At 39.6% G+C, this 19,165-nt stretch overlaps 2 protein-coding genes across 7 annotated transcripts; one reads left to right on the plus strand and one right to left on the minus strand.

Annotated features, from left to right (window-relative positions):
* Positions 1-353: 353 nt before the first annotated feature.
* LOC140865101 (pre-mRNA-processing protein 40A) lies at positions 354-12,164 on the minus strand. 6 transcript variants are annotated; one of them, XM_073269612.1, is made up of 29 exons: positions 12,008-12,164; positions 11,627-11,693; positions 11,117-11,185; positions 10,735-11,019; positions 10,462-10,656; positions 9,197-9,270; positions 8,838-8,907; positions 6,883-6,935; positions 6,698-6,755; positions 6,288-6,622; positions 6,137-6,209; positions 5,688-5,795; positions 5,543-5,611; positions 5,395-5,472; positions 4,952-5,038; positions 4,665-4,699; positions 4,476-4,581; positions 4,302-4,382; positions 4,140-4,232; positions 3,854-3,907; positions 3,649-3,765; positions 3,426-3,524; positions 2,534-2,581; positions 2,349-2,441; positions 1,846-1,953; positions 1,693-1,757; positions 1,475-1,577; positions 807-1,169; positions 354-694 (listed from the first exon to the last, which is right to left on the minus strand). In XM_073269612.1, the coding sequence occupies exons 2-29, from the start codon at positions 11,657-11,659 to the stop codon at positions 557-559; spliced, it is 3,090 nt and encodes a 1,029-aa protein (XP_073125713.1). In that variant the 5' UTR covers positions 11,660-11,693; positions 12,008-12,164; the 3' UTR covers positions 354-556. The 6 variants fall into 6 exon arrangements, with proteins under 6 accessions (XP_073125713.1, XP_073125715.1, XP_073125714.1 ...); XM_073269614.1 differs by having other exon boundaries at positions 807-1,181; positions 9,197-9,240; positions 12,008-12,163; XM_073269613.1 differs by having other exon boundaries at positions 807-1,181; positions 9,197-9,243; positions 12,008-12,163.
* Positions 12,165-14,089: 1,925 nt separating this feature from the next.
* Positions 14,090-18,085, plus strand: LOC140861960 (uncharacterized). The gene is made up of 5 exons (XM_073264961.1): positions 14,090-15,045; positions 15,100-16,075; positions 16,199-17,536; positions 17,621-17,716; positions 17,762-18,085. Exons 1-5 carry the CDS (start codon positions 14,090-14,092, stop codon positions 18,083-18,085), a joined length of 3,690 nt encoding a protein of 1,229 aa, XP_073121062.1.
* The last annotated feature ends 1,080 nt before the right edge of the window (positions 18,086-19,165 follow it).

The following is a 19,165-nucleotide window of genomic DNA, read 5'->3' on the forward strand; positions in this document are numbered from 1 at the left end:
ACAAGAATTCAATGTTGCCATCATGTGAATGTGATGGGGGCCTTCTCCGATAAATGTTTTGGACCACCATTCGCTATGATAAATAAAGTCATGAAATGTAAACAAACGATTTTGATGACAGCAACTACTTAGTGAGGTGGTGACCTAGCCTTCTTAGAACATGCAATAACTGAACCATGCGTATGCATCAAAGGAAAAGAGCTCGAGTTCAGAGAAACTGAGAGCATACCTTCAAACCAAAACTTGCATGTCCCGAAGAACAAAATTTATATGACTGGTGAAAACAGTTTGATTTAAAGAATTTACCGATTGCTGCAATTATAGAGAGAAAATAACCAAGGTGTTCTCAGACAGATGGTCAATAGGTATATAAATAACACTGACTCCGAACACATCGAGAAGTAATCCTCACGGAAAAATTTCTCTGACACAGTAGATATCAATATCACGTTATTGTCAGGCGAAGAGACATGTAGACAGTTATCAGTGCCACAAAATACCACAATTTACTTATGTGAACTTCTAATCGACGCATAACAAAATGAAATGGCATTAACTATTGTATCTCCCCATCCTCACCAAGTTCACCATCTTCAAGCTCCTCGTGCCCCCCATTTCTTCGATATCCATCATGGTAATCTCTTTTGTGTCTCTTGTGTCTACTTTCACTATCTGATTCAGGGGAATAGTTATGCTGAAAAGAAATGTGCAAACGTGTAAACTTTCTACATCTGACTTTGTTTAGGAATAAAGAATGAAAAAGTCAAGACAACAAAATAGGGAAAACTAAGCGAGAACTTAATCACCTTTCTTGACTTTTTACGGTCACTACCATGCCGGCGAGATTTCTTTGTCTCATCTTTCTCATCCTTATCAGAAATTGCATCATCAGCTGTGCTCTGATGCCGCTTCCTATGTCTACGCTCTTTGTCCTTTTCCCTTTTTTTGTCATCTTTGTGTCCATGACTTTCAAAAACATCCATACTCTCACTCTCAACTTCATCTTTTCTGGAATGATCTTTCCCCTTGTCCTTTTCTTTCTCACGATCAGCATCTCTGTCTCGGTCTTCTTTGTCTCTCTCTTTTTCTCTTCTCTCTTTATCCTTTCTCTTCTCCTTCTCCTTCTCCTTCTCCTTCTCCTTCTCCTTCTCCTCCCGCTCTTTCTCTTTCTCCTTTTTGGCCTGCAAATATAGCAATAGAAAAAACAAATAAATAGTTGACAATCCTGAAAAATGAATGCTGGAAAGCCAATATCCAGTGGAGGAATACATAGAAGCATGCCACTGATCAATACGCAAACAAATTTAACAAGCAAAAAACAATTGTTCTATTTCTGCCTAATACACGATTGTATTCATAACCACAAAGCATACAAAAGAGACCAAGTTGCTCTAACATGGTTGGGTGATAACTGATAACCGACCACCAGAAAAATGTTCAGCCATATAAATTAATGACTCAAGAATTTCATTACCTTTTCCTCTTCTCGCTTGCGTTCCTTCTCCTTCATTTTCTCTTGCAAGCGAGAAACATATTCATCAAATATCTCCCGGCATAAACTTTCTTCCCTCATTGACCTAGAATATACGGTCAATACAAGAAACCAAAAATTTTCAACATACATCATATTGGTAGCACATATATTCAAGTTTTTCAAAATACATGTAATATCCAATACAGAAAAGATTTAACCTGTACTCTGAGCTGCCCTCGACAAGTTCTTTGCATTCCTCCCAACTTGAAAATGCATTTATTTCCTGATAAAAGCAACAGTTCCAAACTATTTTACTGGATAAATTGTAAGACGCATGAAAAAGCTACCACCCTCAAATTGATTTCACATACCTTAATGGTGCTCAGTTTGTCGGTGAAATCTTTGGCTAGACGTTTAAGTTTCTTAGATTCTTTCTCCTCTTTATCCCTTGATCTCTCAATTAGGTCTTCAAAAATGAGCTGCAATTTCAAATTAATAGCACACTCAACAATTAACCTCAAGATCCAGACTTTTACACGACTCAGGTCCAGTGTAAACCTTATTAGCATGAATTAAACATGGAGGGTTAAAAAAAATGGGAAAATCCGAAATCCAGAAATTTCCCTAGGGTAAAACATCTTGACTAGCCCAAGTACATTGATACAATAGAAGAACTCAAACGATAAAATTTCGAAATATCATGCTTATGACAATTTATTCAACCGACAAGTTTATTCTCTTGCAAAAGAAATCAGGAATGGTATCGTGGCCGGCGAGAAATGCTTTTGCCTATGAAACTCACAAGTTCGTCAAGGGGACAAGAATCTCAAGCATAATTTTCAGGGAATAGAAATGAAAAAAATGAAAACTATACCTGTAAATTAATGTCAGATATTGAGGGGGAACCTATGCCATCCTTAATAGAGGACTCAAAGACTTCAAATGTCCATGTTGATGAAATAGTGATCTAGAAATATACGTATAAAAAACAATTACATTCAGAAAAAAAAAAACCAAATAGATCATGGGATGAAAGAGAGAAAAATTTGAGAATCCTACCTTTTCCAGCTTCAACACGTCCTTTATGCGAACTTTGTCTTCATCATACTGCACAATACAAAAATTGTTAACAGCACCCAAAAAGTCATTGACCAAATGAACCTCCACATAACAATAAAGAATTCAATAAAAAGATGTGAACACCTAAGAGATGCAAATCAGTATGTTCAAGCATTACTCATAACGACCTCTATTGGTAAAAACTTTCAATACACGAAGTAATTTCTTGCTTGAAATGCTGGTTACGTAAATGATATATTACTACTTAGACAACACCACATACAGAACAGATGAGGTCGAGCAGAATGATACTTGAAAACACACACTTAAGAGATGAAGTACTGCCAAAATAAATCAAATAAAGCTACTAAAAGATTTAAAAAATGAGCCTATAGTGATGCTAACAAGTACAGGCCTAAAATTTGAAGTACATGACTATAGTCAAGTGGTATAATCAACAAAATTAAAAACATGGCATACAAAGCAAGAATTGGCATGATAGATAATCGGGAAGCATATAAATTGAAACTTGCAGATGAAAAAATGCACCATTTATGATGATTACACAAAACAATCATTTCTTAAAAAGCTCAGGGACAAGTCCAAATAAACAGTAAAAGGCACTCCAAAATATCCGGAATTGCCAGTACATAGCCCTCATTTGATCTATGGTAAACAAATGTCACTTGTGCTAGTAAATAGAGCCAATATCGAATAACAACAAAAAAATGGAGGCAATATTGGTGACTTAAGGCAGATAATTTGACTTTGCTTTGCATAATCATATCATATCAACATTAGTTGGCGCAATGTCGAAATTAAACCTCCAACTAAGGCCCCAGCCTTAACCTTACAGCTAGGTCTTGTTGTCTAACCTAAAGGATCAAATTACCTTTTTCTCCAATTCTTCAGCGACATCCTCAAACAAATCTTTGGGAGTGGAACCCGAAGTATTTGAGGCAACAGCTTCATACGGCTCAGAATCCTTGACCTGAAAATCGAACCACAAAAAAATAGGATAAACACAATCACGGAAATATCAATCATCAAAAACAAGCAGTTGATACTTATCAAACAGAGGAATTCTTCTTCAGAGAAAAATAAAAGGGTTGTACCTTCTGACAGTAATCTCGCCAGTGTGTTTTAGCCGTAAAAGTGCCATCAGCAACATGTTCTTCCATCATCTTGCGAAATGCATCACGGTTTTTACGTTCAGCTCGTCTTAATTGTTCCTGATGTAATTAAAACAAAAATCAGTCACAATCAAGAAAATGATAGGATTGGGATGTAATTACCACATAAGTTTGATTCCAAGAACACCTTCTGTCTTTTTTTCTGCTCATCCTCCTCCTTCTCCAAGTCACGGATATAATCCTGCGGTAACAGATTACATAAAAGTCAAGCAACAAAACATGATAATTCTTAAACTGGTTAAACATTCAAAAGTAGGAATGATCTGAACCGAAATTCCAAATGACTTGATCCAAGGTTTATATGATGTGAAAGAGAAGGAAACCAAAAGAACTGCTAATCTTGTGTGGGTAGCTGAGGACTGTAACTGTGTAAGCAGAAAAGTACCATGACAAAATCATGAATGGAAGTTCACCTGAAAAATATCCAGCCGATCTATTTTATCAAGGCGTGTGCAAATTTCATCTTCTTCCACGAGATCTTGAACCTTGCGCCACTGGCTATCCACCTGCACAGCGCAAACGATGTGAAAAACATTGGCTAGCAGAAAGAGAAAAGGTGCTAGAAGGCATTATACCTTTATAAAGCTGCATGCTTCTAGAAACTGCCGAAATTCAAGCCTATTTTGACGATACTCCTCTTGAGCCTTTGCTCTTTCCTGCAAAAGACAGCAGAGATGTGAAGATTAAGAATATTTCAGGTCATATGTCACGTCTAAGACAGCAAATAAGGACACAAAACAAGTCTCGACCTTTTTATGAAGATCAACCAAGTAGTTTCTAAAGATATCCTCACGTTCAGCATCTTTCTCGACAGCCTTGAATCGTTTATCATCCTCAAACATTGTCACTGATTTGCTGGTTAATGCACAAAACGTTTAAATGTTCGATTAGAAAATCTTAGCCTGGTATTTACTTAAAAAAGAGAGTAGGTAACCAACCTCCACCGTGTGGATGATGTGAGTTCTTCTGATTCCTAACAGGAAAACATTACTATCAGCTTTCATTCAAGGCAAATTGCAAAAGAAGAATAAAACCAAAACATTAAATTGCCAGCATTATAGCAACCAAAATTAAAAGTTCAAGCGAAGTAGCAGTGGGAAACAAAAACACTGTCCACAACAAGTATATGAGGCACAGAATAAAGATGGCAGTAGAATTAAAACAACGCAGAGTAAGAGATACACTGGGATAGAAGACTTGATATTGAAAGGAGCCTGATGCTTACTTCCAGCATCTTCATGAATTCCTCCTTTGCTTTTCTCTGCCTGAGACGCCTCTCTTCAGCTTCCACTTTTTTCCTTTGCATCAAGTACTGAGACGTAAATAAGACGGATAAAAGGACAAGTCAAAGCCATTGTTCCTCAGATAATATCATAATATGAAAAGTAATATCTGCAAAAAATAAAATAAAAAATGCACGCACACACACACACATATATATATAGAAATTTTCAGCTGCCCAACAAATGATGTCAACTTCATGCCCGACCACTAAAACCCGGTGCCGGGTTTAAGTGGTGCAAAAAATCAAAAACAAAACCAACTAAAACCCGGCACCGGGTTTCAATGGTTGGGGATGAAGTGGGCAGGAATTTGTTGGGCAGCTTAAAACTTTTCTATATATATATATATGACAGTAAATTAACCAAATATTTAGAAAATAATCACCTCATTAAATGCTTGTTTGCGTTCACCAAGGGTTTTCAGAGCACCATATCGTTTGTCGTTGATTATCACTCGCATAGCCTGATGTGACATGACTCATTATCGTTCAGCAATTCAAAGTCAAAAAATAACAGATCGGATGAATACACACCTGGTCCCAATTCCAATCAGCCTCAACATTTGCAGACTCTAAGAGTGATTTAAATGCATTCTTTGCCTCCTGAACAGAAAGAAATGACATGAATACATCCTTCCCTTACATTAAAACAAGAAACAAAGCATCTCAAAATTTGCACCTGCTTGCTAGCATATATGAAAGTTTCCGCATCCTCTGTTTTCTGTTCCACCGGTGTGACATTTATCTTCCCTGCAGCAGCCATCCCTCGCTTTGCCTCCTGAAATAACTGAAATTCATCACTTCAAAATATTTTTCTGACCGTTCGCAGCCCATCAAACAAAAACTCAAGCCCCTTTAGTGTCCTTTTTTAACTCAAGATAGTTTCAGAAAATTTTAATGAGTTGAATAAAATAACAAGAAACAACGCTTCGCCCACCATACAAGCGTTTCGGCTGAATAAAATGATAAACCAAAGAAATGTTTGAGCCGAATGAAGTAGTATAAGAAAAGAAAAGTTTGAAGTGATATTTGAGCTGAAAGATAAGGTCAACGCTTTAAAAATTTCAGAAATAGCCAATACAGGATGAACTGCTGACTGTAAAATGAACCATTGACAAGCTAGCATACCTCAATATCCTGAATAGAAGCTCCACCTATTGGACTAGAGACAACATGGGATGATGGATTCTCTGTGCTCGCACTAAATCATTTTCATGGAGAAATCAATCAAACAATAAATATAACATAATTAAAAGTAAAAAATTGAAGAGTTCCATACATTGCTGTTGAATTGGCATTTGACAACATAGCTGGAACGCCAGAACTTTCAGGAACTTCAGAAGGGGATATATTAACATTTTCAACCATTGGCATCCCAATCTCACTTGTGGAAGCAGTTTTTATTGCAGGAGTACCAAGGGGTTCAGAAATTAAGGGAGAGGATGTATTAGCATCTGAGCCAATGGGTGCAGCAACAACTGGAACAGGTGCAGCAACTCCAGGAGTTGGTGGTGTAGTGGAGCTGGACAAATTGACGGTAGCAGAAGGTTGTTCAGGATTCAGTTCTGGATGAGCTCTTTGGGCAGCAGTCATTTCAGCCTGTTCGCGAGCCAACTGGAAGCAGAAGGACAAGAGTTAGTGCAAGGAAAGGAAAAATAATCCTACTAAAAGAATTCTCATCCAACAAACCTTCAACTCAACAGGAATGGTCCATTTAGATTGCTTAGTTTCCTTGTTGTAATAATACCTGAGGAAGTCAAATTAGGTCAACTTTCTGTATCAATATATTATGACATACCGATTAAAATAATACATCCGGGACACTCCAAAGGATACGTTTAACAAACTATAAAAAAAATTGCAAGCCAACTCACTTTCGACCCTCCGGAGTAGTGAATTCTTTCCAGACAGTTAATGAATCAGCTCTCTGTTCAAAGCACAAGTTCTCTATTAGATGAGTTAATTACAACTTTTCAAGACAGCAAGACACAACTATGTTCTACGATCATGTCAAATTTATCAAATTCACAAACATAGAAAATGTTGAAACCCCAATGTAATTAAAAAATGCAAGAATGTAAGTGATGAATGTATCATTATATTGGAAGAAAAAAGATATTTAGCCATTCAAAAAAACAGTGATAGACGATAGAAGATAGAATCCAGTACACATGGCTGCCTATGAGCTCATGAGAACAAAAAGATGATCCCTATGTCACGTAGACAGTAAATGAGCCTCACTAGATAAATGAAACAACAATCATACAACAGTACAAGTGTAATCAAAATTCATTAGCCTCTTCGACTCGCTTATGCCTAAATGATACAAAATGTTATCAATTGGAATTAATGTTTGATCAGTGACAAATGCATACTCTCTCCCCTTCACCTTCTCATTCTATGAGAAATAATATACATTTTCCATCTTCCTTTCATAGAAAAACATCACTTGTCTATGGCAATCCAGAACTACTTAACTGACAAAATCAGCTTAGCATGTTTGATTAACTAACACAATCCCACCACCATTAGGATTGAGAAATAAAGTGCTCTAGAAGTTTATTCAAATTTGTTTGGATCAAGTTGCTTTCCTAGTTTTAATATGTTTATGTGAGCATAGGAACAGGGGCAATCTTGTCAAAGAACTCGTAGATACTTAGAATTCAGTCGTACATATGTCAGTCTCCACACACTCAAGAATTTCTGCTAATTTTCTTCTCAACTTCTGCCCAAAACAAGCCTTGTTTTCTGCATTCTTTACCAGCCTACTGCCTGAGGCAGATCCTTTCTCATTCCTGTCAAGTGGTAGCAGATTACATAGCCCGGTAATCTCATCCATGAACCTTTTTAAATAATTATTTTAAAAGTGCATCCGTAAAAAATCATAAAATCATCAAATTTGAAGGGGAGAGCCAAATAAAAAAATGAAAACCAGAAGAGAAAAAGGATTGCAACAAAATCATGTACAATGAAACTGCAAAAGCATTAGAAGCAGGTGAATATTCAGTATCATTACTTTCCATCCAGATGTCATGTACCATTTCATACTGGTGACAATGAGATTAAGAATCTGTGCCTGTAGAACTCTTAGAGAACCACCAAAATGAAATGAGATAGACCAAATGCCATTAAATCAGCATAATTTTTTTATGAAAAAGTAAAGTAAATGAAACACCATACGTATATCGCACACCAACGGACAAAGCACACATAATCATGAAATAAGAGAAAAGTCAATGAAACACCAAATAAATGCTGAAATAACCAATGGATTTAATAAATTGCATGTCAAACCAGGCCTAAATAAGGAAGGTGCAAAGTACCGTTAACTCAGGTGAAATGCGGATAAAATTATATTCATCACACGAGAGAAGAAAAATAGTCAATGACTGAAATATTCACGAGAAAGAACCACATGAGAACAAACAACTTAGCTAAACATGAGCATACAATCCCCAACCCACACAAATTGTTATACTAAAGCGAGACAACAACATTAAGTGATTATTTCATAAAAATTTAAATCCCAACATTACATGTAAAATGTAAATAGCAAATTGGCCTGCCTCGAGAAAGTGAAAGCTCCTTCAAAGTGAGGATAAAGAGCAGTCGCTAAGTTGTTATATTCTCCTGACTTGCCATGACATCTAGAAACCAGTGGAAGGACATGCAAAGAAAATGAGAATATGCATAAAACAGAGTCGACTATTTTTTAATAACCACAGAATAGGATAGTATTGCACATATTAGGAGCGGACCGAAATATATGACTCAAAGAAACAAGCGACCCTCAACACTTGAGAATATAATGTCCAAGAAAATAACACACCTCCAGAGAAGTCATCAACTCGAGAGGCTTCTCCCAGCTGGATTGCTTGGTGACCTTGTTGTAGTAATATCTGAGAAATTAATTTTATTGTTATAAAATTTGTGACAGCACAATTGGGATTAGAATTACAGAACACAACAGTGTAATAGGGTTGAAAATAGCAAATGAAGCTAAGGAGACAAAAATATCCAACTGTCATAGTGTAGTAGTACAACTTCATTAACCAGTAGTTTAATTTGATCCACTGACAAAAGGAAGCAGATCAAGCCATATCTGCCTTCAAAATTCCAGTTGGCATCACAATATAAATTAATAGGTGAATCATAAGATTGCAAAACCAAATCAATTCTATAATTTACCTTCTTCCATCAGCAGCTTCGTATTCTTGCCAATCAGAACCAACCTGCTGAGAAGAACTGGACCCATTAATAGCCTGGAACATTACAAAGACAGATTGAAAAAATGCAGTCACGGCGAGTAAAGTATTAACAAAGGAAATGCAAAATGGCTATGACATAGAATGGGGACGTGCTTCCAACTGCATTTTGAGATCAAAACATCAACACATAACATGAACATAACCCTTCACAGATTTTTACAAGAATGTATGACAACCCAGTGTCTGCAATTTCAAGTAAAAATAAAAGTATACATAAATTCTTAGCACATAATAAATATACTATTAATACATAAAACCATCCAGTTTCCTCAAAATTTCAAATATTAAAACTTGATACAAAAGGACAAGTCAGCAATAAGATCCTCCCTGAGAATATTTAATCTCCAGATTTCTCTGTCTTAGAGCAAAGACCGGAAACACAATCACACAAACTTCAGGTAGAACCAAACATGGAAAGACGAAACAAAAAAACCCACAATATTCATGCTGCAAGTGGCTCTTGAGTAAATTTTATCAAATAACTAGATAGAATTCCCAAAGCTTGAAGCCATTACACGAAAGTGAACTAATAATGCAAATCATTCTCATAAACTGGTACATTTAAAGAGATCTGGAGTCATTTACAGTGTTTCCAGGTTTTTTATAAATTTTAACATTAGCAGTGTCAACTACGGCATCAACTCTTCAACTGATATTAGCAATTATGTAGCAGGTACTTCCAATCTTGTTCTCTCTTCTTCATAACTTCATTTGTCAATGTTCCATTAGGGCTAAATCTAATTGTCCACATTATGTTATTCTACCAGACTCAAATGCAAGGTAAATTTTGTCTAGCCATACTTGTTCATGATTCTTCTGCATAAAGCAGGAAATTGCATAAATAAGCAAGTGCATGAAGCAGACTGCAGACATTTTTGCCTGCGTAAGTTGTCTGCTAAGGTAGCCAAATAATTAAAAAGCAGCACGGGAAAAAGTAATATGATAATTAAAATAGTCTCATGCACAAGATAAGTGATGAGTAACAGAAAATGAATGAAAACTGGAGCAGGATAAGTGATGAGTGAGAGAAAATGAATGAAAACTGGAGCAGCACATCACTTCTAGATAATAAGTACAACAATAAAATTCGATTTGATGTTTCAGAATCCCTTGACCTTATTATTATAAACCAAAACTAGCTGCACTAAAATAAATATGAAAGAGAAACAAGAAAAGGGCAATTACCGTGATTGGGGCACCAATAGCCACGGCTTGCTGGCTACCTTGCTGCAATGGTGCAACAACTGGTGTGTCCTGGCTTGAGTGCAACCATGGTTGTCCAGTAGAAGAACCAACAGGTGCAGAGAATTGGGATGAAGGTTGGAAGTGGGGCGGCACGTTAATGATGTTTTGTGACAAGCCAAAAGAAGATGGTGCAAACTGAAAGGAGGTAAAGACGATAAAATTTGTTGTTCTTCAAAGCATATGAGAGAAAGAAATATCTGCCAATTTTCTTACAGTGTAGGATGATGAAAATGAGATTCCATGGCTTGGAGCAGTAGCCTGTGGCTGTGGCATGCCTGATGTGACGGGCATATTTATTTGAGCATATGAAGATGGTGTCGCAAGTCCAAGCTGACCGCTCCGTGGCAGAAACTGTTGGATTGGTTGAGAAAAAGGAAGCAGATGATTTTGACCAGGAGGGACCCCAAGATTTTGTTCCTGCCCTACAGGTGGAAATTGCTGGGTGGCTGATGCAGTAATAAATGGCTGTAGTTGTGGCGCCGGAGCAGCTGGACGGAACTGTAGCAACGAAAAAGTACGTTCATGATGCCCTCTGTTTTAGTTTTATCACTCCTAGAAAATGATGATGTGAGAAAATATAAATCAAATTACATACTTGCATAGCATAGGGAGAAGCAAAACCCGGAGAGTTCATGGATCCAGATGCCGGTGGTGGCCAAAGTGACTACGTAACAAATGCATCAAAAGATATTAGAACCTCGAATTTCAATTTAAATCTTAACTTCTCCAGAGATAATTGAAATAAAAAAACCAACTAAAAAAACAATCAACATTCGTAATCTAACCAAGAGTACACACCACGATTTTGATGCCAGACTGTATTGTCAAGTTTCAGCTACCTCGATCAACATGGAAGAATTATAACCCTAATTATATCAATAGTTACCCAAATTTCAAATTGTTTCCCTCAATATTATTAGTCTTTGTATGATCAGATGCCAAAGTCAATAATTCAGTGTTGTATCAAGCATTCAAGCTGCCATATCTTGCCAAGATTATAATTTTCCCATTTCTCCTATGCCTAATCCATGAGAAATTCCTCAAAACCAAAAAACCGAATCATAGTCCAATATCAGATCAAGTACATGCTACAAAGAAACTCTACCTGAGAACCAGATGAGGGGGGGTTACTTGCCATGCCTGTAGCAAGAACCAGGAACGGCCCACAAAACCTGCAAATGGCAACACTTATTTAGTGTCATAACAATCCAAAAGAAAAAAGAGGGGGGAAAAACAAATAAAGAACTCCACAACACATGAAACTACTCATAATCTTAGCCTCAAAGGATTAAGATTCGACCTACCATCGAAGAAATTAGTAAATTAATGATGGAATTTAAATAAATTTTAAATAGTCCCCTAGAAGAACCATGGGCGCATACGATATCAATGTGAACTTAGAGACGCCAGGAACTGTAAAAAAAATGGCAAATTGGAAAGCAATTTCAAACAGGACAAGCTGCTTCGGAATTTACCAGCGACGTACCAGAAAACGAAATCCCCGTAAAGATTGCTAGAATTTAAAGAAAATGGGTTGTTGGTGTAAGTTTATCATAAACCCTAGAGGATTGATTGCGCTGTGTCGGAAATGCCGACTGATTGTAGAATTAGGATCGAAGAAGGGAGTGAATTGGGCCGCCGTTGAGGATTTGAGTGCGGGCCTTTTTCCGACCCATAGCCATAAATCTAATTTTAACTGACATAAATCATAATAACCATCTGTATTTTTTTGGGAAAAAATTGTTTTTTTGGTTTTGTAGATTTGTTGTTTTGCTATTTTAGTTCTACATGTTTTCATATTTCAGTTTTACTCAGCTATCTTTTTTTTTTTTACAATTTTATTCCTTTTTTTCGATGTGGCGCTAATGTGGCATAAATGCAGTGTTGATGTGGAGCTGACGTATATAGTGTCACGTAAGCATTTTCGAAAAAAAAATGACTGAAATAGCAAAAAATTGGAACATGACTAAAACTGAAATTTGAAAACAGAGAGGACCGAAATCACAAAGTGACAAACATATAGGACCAAAATTGCTGTTTTCCTATTCTTTTGTTTAATAATAATAAAATAATAATAATAATAACAACGTCCTCGATATAGATACATTATTTTAAAATAATTACTTTTGATAGTTTGATTTTTTCATATAGATACATTATTTTTAAATAATCACTTTTGATAGTTTGGTTTTTTCTTCAATTTTCTAAAAAATCACTTATTTCATCTAATTAATAATGTAATATATTAATTTTTAATATTTAAAATTTTAAAAAAGTATGGTATATTTATTTTTAAGGAAAAATACTGATATATCAAGTAAAATTTAGAAATTTCCCTCTGGAAAATATATTATTATTCGGAAATTTTATTATAAATATATATATATGCCTTGAAATTAAAACCATTGCATAGGCAATTAAGTTTACAATAAATTGTTGAGTAACCTATAACGAATACTATATATGCACATCAGCACATTTAATGTGCGTTTTTTCATAATTATCTAATATCTATACTAAAAATCTATATCTATATCTATATTATATATATTATATATTATATATAAAGCTTGAGGCAATTATATTAATCGATTTAATCCATTAAAATTACACCAACGTCAAATTACACATCCATCCTATAAAAATATACTCAGTAATTTATATGAATAAATAGTAAAGAGGTCGAAATCAAAATTATACTCTCTCTATGAAATCTATTATCATCTTCAATTTCAAATTTAAATAAACCGTTTATCTATCAACCACTTTTCATCCAATATATTTATTTATTTCTTATATATTGATGCCCTGGCAAGCCAGGGGGGCATGGCCACGAATGCCCCGGGGGGCAGGGACATAAAGAGTCAGGGATTACAGGGTTGTATTAAAGCAAGGGTGGCGGGACTGTAAGTCAGGACAGCGAGTAAGACTCTAGTCTGACTATTTTTGGGATGAGTAGTGATGCCCCGGTAAGCCAGGGGGCAGGGCCACGAATGCCCCGGAGTGGTAGGTCCGTATTAAGGCAGCCCAGTAGCCTCAGGAGCCCGGGAAACCAGGTCTGCATGACTTATATAAAGCCCATGTTTTAGGGGCATGATCCCCACGATTATCATAAACCCGACCTTTCCGGGTTCATCGTACGTGACAGGCAAACATGGGCAACTACCGCACCCACGATCCAGATCGTGGCCACTACCCTGGAATTGCGGACTGACACTCTCACTCCAAGGCCTTTAAATACCTGGTCACAGATATTTGTAGAGGTATGTTCATCTAAAATTCCAAAGCACTATACTCATCTCTCTAAAAAGCCCACTCTATTTCTAAGTCTAACTTAAGCATCGGAGTGGCCCCGCCGAAAACTCCTCCAGCGCCCCACTAACGTGCTTTTTATTCCCTTCCTTGGTGTGCAGATCATCTTGATTAAGGAAGGACAGCTCATATATTACTTCCATTAGCCCGGTCACCATGTCAGGCCCACATCACTACCCTGATAGCCTGGGCCCTGGTTTTATCAACCATCATCATTGGCGCCGTCTGTTGGAAAGCTTGTTCTATAGACGTAGATATGGCTTCTCATGATCAAACATTACCTGGAGACCATCAGCCAGGACGGAATGTTACCATTCCCTTGGAGCAGTTAGAATCATTTGTCCAAGATGTGGTACGGAAGTCGTTGATAGCTGCAAAGCAGCCACAGTCAAAGGACATAACAGTGGAGGAAGAAGGGAATCAGGGTAATCCAAACCCTACTGCCCAGGTTCAAGAAGGAGAAGAAGAAGAAAGCTCTTGGATGCACTCAATACAGCCGTCCATGGCAGATGAGTTGCATGAGCTCAGGAGGAAGGTACAGAAGTTGGAGGAAGGGGGTTCCCAAATGGCTTGCCCTATCAAAATTCCGGGTTGCCCTTTTTCACAGGAGGTGATAGAGGAACCCTTGCCACTGAATTACAAGTCGGCAAAAATCCGGGAGTACGATGGGAGCACAGACCCAGAGGAGCACCTGGCTCGGTTTGAAAATGTAGCCATGTTACATTGCTATGGAGATAAGATCAAATGCAAAGTCTTCCTAACCACTTTGGTGGATTCTGCCCAAAGATGGTTTGAGAAGTTGGAGCCCCAGAGTATTCAATCATTTGCAGAATTCAAGCAAGTGTTTTTGCAGCACTTCGGCAGTAGCAAAAGGTATAGGAAAACTGCCTATAGCCTTTTTGAAGCAAAGCAGTCAGGAGAGGAGTCTTTACGAACCTATATCAAAAGGTTTAACAAAATTGCTTTAGAAGTCCCGACTTGTGCCCAGGAGACCAAGATCACGGCTTTCACTCAAGGTCTTCGGGAAGGGGAATTTTTCAAATCACTAGTGAAAAAAGCACCCCGGACCTTCGAAGATTTGCTGGCTCGGGCTGAAAAATACATTAACATGGAGGAAGCTCAGAGGCAAAAAAAGGAGGTGGCCCGGCGGGAGGGAGGCCGGGAACAAGGAAGAAGTAGAGAGAACCATGATCCCATGGGGCGATTGTCCCGGTATGCTCCGCACCGAGGGACCCGAGATAAGGCTGTTCATATGTGTGAATAAAGGGTGGATACGCAGGCCCCTGTTTCTAAGGAGAAGCTCTGGAAGTACTGTGCACTTCATCAAGAGTGCACTCATGACACCAGTGAGTGCCGAACTCTGCAGCAAAGACACCAACTGCCTTATGTTAGAGATGGTAGGCCGGTCCCAAAAAAGCCCCGAAGCGTGCCTTGGTTTCGGGGGTCACAGACATCGATTCCTCCCCGGGATGCCACCAGCTCTCGGGAAAAAGGGAAACAAGAAATGGATCATGCAAAAAAAGACAAAACATCTGGGGACGGGCCAGCCAAAGGTATCATTAACATGATATCGGGAGGATCTACGGATGGAGATTCCAACCGGGCTAGGAAGGCCTGGAGTCGGAGGGAAAGTTTAGGGGTGGAGGAAGGAAGGCAAGGTGCGGGGCCAATCATCACATTTGGACCCCAAGACCTGGAGGGAGTAAACTTACCACATAATGACGTCTTGCTTATACAAGCTCGGATCGCCAATTATGATGTTCGAAGGGTGTTCGTTGACTCGAGAAGCTCAGTAAATGTCCTTTTTCAAGAAGCATTCGAGCAGATGGATTTGCAGGGTTATGAGTTGAGCCCGGTAAAAACCGCCTTGTATGGTTTTGCCGGGCACACTGTCCAACCCCAAGGGGAAATGTTGCTGCCTATCACCTTGGGATCAGGAGATGAGAAGAGGACGATCATGACAAGATTCACATTAGTGGAAGCACCTTCTTCCTATAATGTCATCTTGGGTAGGCCGGCTATGAACTCTTTCAAAGCCGTAGCCTCAGCTTACCATCAAAAGATCAAATTCCCAGTGGGAGATAAGGTCGGAGAAGTCCGAGGAGATCAGCCTTCCTCCCGAAAATGCTATGCCGAGACAGTGAAGATAGACTACAAGAGGGCAAAACAGAATGGAAAGGAAGGAGCCTTGGGGGGAAGAGAAGTCTGTTCTGTGGAGGAATCTAAAAACGAGTATGAAGAGGTAGAGATAGAGCCCGGGCAAACAGGGAAGTCTGTTAAAATAGCTCGGGATTTAGACGCATGATTGGTTGAAGCATTGAGAGGCTGCCTCATTCAGAATAAGGATGTGTTCGCCTGGGCTCAGGGTGATTTGGTGGGAGTTTCATATCAGGTGGCAGAACACAAACTAAACATCAGCCCGGGTTCCCGACCTGTCTTACAAAAGAAGAGGCATTTTGGGGCCGAGAAGGATAAAGTGATAGCGAAGCAGGTTCAAGAGCTACTGCGGGCCGGGCACATCAAGAAAATACAATTTCCTACTTGGTTGTCCAATGTAGTGCTAGTACCAAAGGCTACGGGGAAGTGGAGAATGTGTGTGGATTTCCGGGATTTAAATAAAGCCTGTCCCAAAGATTGCTATCCTTTACCCCGAATTGACCAGTTGGTGGACTCCACATCCGGGTGTGAGTTGTTGAGCTTCATAGATGCATACCAGGGCTATCATCAAATTCTTTTAGCCCTGGAAGATCAAGACAAAGTCAGCTTTGTCACCTCGGGAGGTACTTTCTGCTACGTAGTGATGTCATTTGGTTTGAAAAATGCAGGAGCTACGTATCAGCGGATGATGGACGAAGTGTTCCGGGAACAGGTGGGTCGAAATGTGGAGGTATATGTGGATGATATATTGGTGAAGTCCAGAACCTGGGATAGTTTCTTACCCGACTTGGAGGAAACCTTTGCGACAGTTCGGCGATATGGGATCAAATTGAACCCGGCCAAGTGTATGTTTGGGGTGAAAAGTGGCAAGTTTCTGGGGTTCATGGTCACTGAACGTGGGATAGAAGTCAACCCTAAAAAAGTGAAGCTGTTGCGGGAAATGTCTTCACCAATATCTATTAAGGAGGTACAGCGATTAACTGGTTGGATTACAGCCCTGACTCGGTTTATAGATCGATCAGCTCATCGCAACTATCATTTTTTCCAAGTGTTACGTAAAGCCCAGAGGTTTGGCTGGACTGAGCAATGCGAGCAGGCCTTTCAGGAGTTGAAGGAGCATCTGGCTAGCTTGCCTATCTTGGTTAAGCCGGAACCAGGGGAACGATTGTGGATATATCTATCCACTACAGAAAAGGCGGTCAGCACTGTCTTGATAAAAGAGAAAAAGGGAGATCAGAGGCCTGTGTACTACGTCAGCCATGCTTTGAAGGGGGCGGAAGTTAGATATACGGAGATTGAGAAGATGGCCTTGGCTCTAGTAATAACGGCCCGAAAATTGAGACCTTATTTCTTGTCTCACCCGGTAACTGTTCTTACTAATAGCCTCCTGGGGCACATTATGACTCATCCAGATGCCTCGGGGAGACTCGTGAAATGGTCGGTGGAATTAGGAGAATATGATATTGAGTACCAGCCACGTAAGGCCATCAAAGCCCAGGCTTTATCTGATTTTTTGACAGAGGTGGCCGTTTTTGGCCAAGAGGAAGTATGGAGGGTTTTTGTAGATGGAGCAAGTGGTGTTGGAGGCAGTGGTGTGGGGATCATCCTGATCTCACCTGCCTAAGAGAAGATTGAGATAGCCGTGAAGCTAGACTTCCAGGCCTCCAACAACGAAGCTGAATACGAGGCTGTGATAGCTGGGATGCAACGAGCTCGGGATGTCGGGGTAAGTCATATCATAATTTATTCTGACTCTCAATTGGTTGTTCAGCAAGTAAACAAAACCTTCTGTACTCGAGAGGAGAAATTGACAAAATATTGTAAGATGATTGAAGAGCTCGGGGCCAGTTTCAACACTTGGAGTATAGAGCAGATACCCCGGGAAGAAAATATGGAAGCAGACGCCTTGGCTAAAAGGGCGGCCGCGGGGGAAGGTGATAGTAGAGAATTCCTTATGCAAAGAGAAACGGTGGCTGCCATAGAAGCCCGGGAGCCAGTCCTCCAAGTAAACACATGGAAGGCCCCGATTGTCAAGTACCTAACTCAGGGGAACCTCCCGAAGGACAAAGGACGAGCCCGGATCATACGAAGATAGGCAGCCAGATTTGCTATCTTGGGAGGAAGCCTGTATAGGCGTTCCTACCAGGGCCCTTTGCTCAAATGTTTGGGGGAAGGAGAAACCGAATATGTCTTGCAGGAAGTGCACGAGGGATGTTGTGGAAACCATGGAGGGTCTATGAGTCTGGTCTGAAGGGTGTTGCTGTCAGGATACTGGTGGCCCACTATGCAAGCAGACGCATCCAAGATTTCCCGGTCTTGTGAAGGATGTCAGAGGTTTGGAAATATACAGCATAGCCCGGCAAGCAACTTGAATTCGATATGGGCATCCTGCCCCTTTGATCAATGGGGTCTGGACATAGTGGGACCTTTTCCACTAGCTCGGGCACAGAAGAAGTTCTTGTTGGTAGCTGTTGATTATTTTTCCAAGTGGGTGGAGGCAGAGCCTTTGGCGAAAATAACAGAGGCCGAGGTGATGAAGTTTTTATGGAAAAGCATAGTATGTCGATTTGGGCTACCGAGAAAGCTGGTCTCGGATAATGGCAGGCAATTTCAGGGGCAAAAATTGGCAGACTGGTGTGCCGAGATGGGCATTAAGCAGGTTTTCACCTCGATCGCCTATCCTCAAAGTAATGGCCAAACAGAGGTAACCAATCGTACTATTGTTCGATCTTTACAGGCGCGATTGCATGGAATGGGGAAAGATTGGTTTGAAGAGATCCCGAGTGTGTTATGGGCCTATCGCACCACTCCACACACTGCAACACAAGAATCACCTTTTAGCCTGGTATATGGGTCGGAGGCTATTTTGCCAGTAGAGATCGGACAGCCTTCAGCTTGGATTAAAGCATATGAGGACACAGACGAAGGAGCCCGGGCACAAGAATTGGATCTCATTGAAGAACGAAGAGAGAAGGCGGCTCGTAGAATGGAGGCCTACAGAGCTCGGGTGATGAGAGCCTATAATCAGAAGGTCAGGCCTCGGGAATTCCAAGAAGGAGAATTTGTGTTGAAAAGAGTTAATCCAGCAGGGGAAGTAGGGAAACTAGATGCCCGATGGGAGGGATCATATAAGCTTATCAGAAAAGTCGGTGCTAATACTTGGTACCTACAAGAT

This window comes from Henckelia pumila, chromosome 4 (assembly GCF_033568475.1).
Source record: "Henckelia pumila isolate YLH828 chromosome 4, ASM3356847v2, whole genome shotgun sequence".
NCBI lineage: Eukaryota > Viridiplantae > Streptophyta > Magnoliopsida > Lamiales > Gesneriaceae > Henckelia > Henckelia pumila.